Source organism: Trichoplax adhaerens, genomic scaffold, assembly GCF_000150275.1.
Source record: "Trichoplax adhaerens TRIADscaffold_2200 genomic scaffold, whole genome shotgun sequence".
Taxonomy (NCBI): domain Eukaryota; kingdom Metazoa; phylum Placozoa; class Uniplacotomia; order Trichoplacea; family Trichoplacidae; genus Trichoplax; species Trichoplax adhaerens.
In genome coordinates, this window is record NW_002061746.1 from 1 (window position 1) to 1,779 (window position 1,779).

Genomic DNA, 1,779 nt, shown 5'->3' on the forward strand with positions numbered 1-1,779 from the left:
TCTTCCATAAATGCGATTTAAGCTATCTATTTTGATAAATATATATAAATACATGTAAAAACAATAAAAACGCTTGAAAATTGATTTATTTGCCATTTTTCATCTCAGACTTCTATTTTTATAATATATAATCGTTTTTTAGTATGAAATTTCATCAGAAAATATTTATATTTAATTACTATACTAATTACAATTACATACCTAATTTAATAAACAACATGAAGTAATGCATTTTAGATATCTACTATCTACTAAATTAATAGCTCAAAAGGTACAGCTATTATATTATTCTCAACCTTTATAACTTGGTCACCCCTATATATTAACACTCCTAAAAAATCATTTTTGACTTCTTCTTGAATAAATTTTAAGTTTTTACAATCTTTTGAAGTAACAGAAGAACTCAATTTACATTCTATACCTAATACTCTTTCACCTTGTGTTATGAGAAAATCTACCTCTATACCTTGATGATTTCTATAGAAAAAAATATTAGCAAGAGAATTATAAATTAGTGATTTGCGTAGCTCTGCAAATATTAATGTTTCAAATAAAGCTCCGTAATTAGGGTAGTTATTTATCAATTTACAATCATTTATTCCCAAAAAATATGCTGCTAATCCAACATCATTAATAAATATCTTTGGTGTTTTTACATAACGTTTGCCTAAATTTGATGACCATGGTTTTAATAAACTAAGTTGAAATGAGATTTCTAATAGTTCTATATATCTTGCTACTGTTCTCTGGTCTAATCCAATAGCAATGCTTAAGTTTTTGTTATTTAATAGATTTCCTGTTCGCAATCCTATTATTCTTAATAGCTTTGCAAATGATACAATATCTATGACTTTGCTCAAGTCTCTAATATCTTTTTCTATGTATGACGTAATATATGATGAAATCCATCTATTTCTATATTCATTATTTCTTTTTATAGCAACTTCTGGGAAAAAACCATAAAACAACATTTCATTCAAAGTTTTATTTCCTATCTTTGATTTTAAATTCATTTTTTGAGTCCATTGATGAATTAATAAATTAACATCTTTGGTATGAATTAAATTACTGACAAAAGAAGATTTACTTTGTTTTACTAGTTCACTAACACTAAATCCTTCTAAAGAAATAATATCCATTCTACCAGCTAAACTATCTCTAACATCAGGGTAAGATAACACATTAGCTGATCCTGTAAGTAAAAATTTGCCTGTTTGTTTTTTAGTGTCTATATTTTTTTTAATCGCTAGAATTAAATTTGGCACTCTTTGTATCTCATCTATTACAATACTGGAGTTAAATTGGTCTATAAACCCTTGTGGGTCTTTAGTAGCTGCTTCAAGTACAGTAATATCATCTAGTGAAATATATTGTTCTATTTTTTTTTCTTTAACAAGTTGTTTTGCTAGCGTAGATTTACCTACTTGTCTTGCACCATTTAATAAAACTGCTGGAAAAAGCTTTAAAGAATTCTCTATTGTTGATTTAATATGTCTATTAAACATGCTGTAAATTATTACATTGATATGTAATATATTATAGCTAATATATTACAAGGAACAAGTAATAAGTTTTTTGTAAAAAAGTAATCATTGAAAATATAAGGCAGACTGCAAATGATTTAATGGAAAATTCTGAAAATATTTAATAGCTGTATAGAGGAGATTAAGCAATATATAAACTCATGCTATTTAAAAGTTATTATTTATATTTACTAAATTACTTTATCTATCTCTTTAATAGTTTCTACTGCATTCAAAACCTTAGATGCATGCCCAT

The 1,779-nt window shown here is 25.6% G+C and overlaps 1 protein-coding gene across 1 annotated transcript; it reads right to left on the reverse strand.

Annotated features, from left to right (window-relative positions):
• Positions 1-251: 251 nt before the first annotated feature.
• Positions 252-1,505, reverse strand: TRIADDRAFT_62902 (uncharacterized protein; the record flags this gene model as incomplete). Its single annotated transcript, XM_002118880.1, has 2 exons — positions 252-1,192; positions 1,421-1,505. The coding sequence occupies 2 exons, from the start codon at positions 1,503-1,505 to the stop codon at positions 252-254; spliced, it is 1,026 nt and encodes a 341-aa protein (XP_002118916.1).
• Positions 1,506-1,779: the final 274 nt, after the last annotated feature.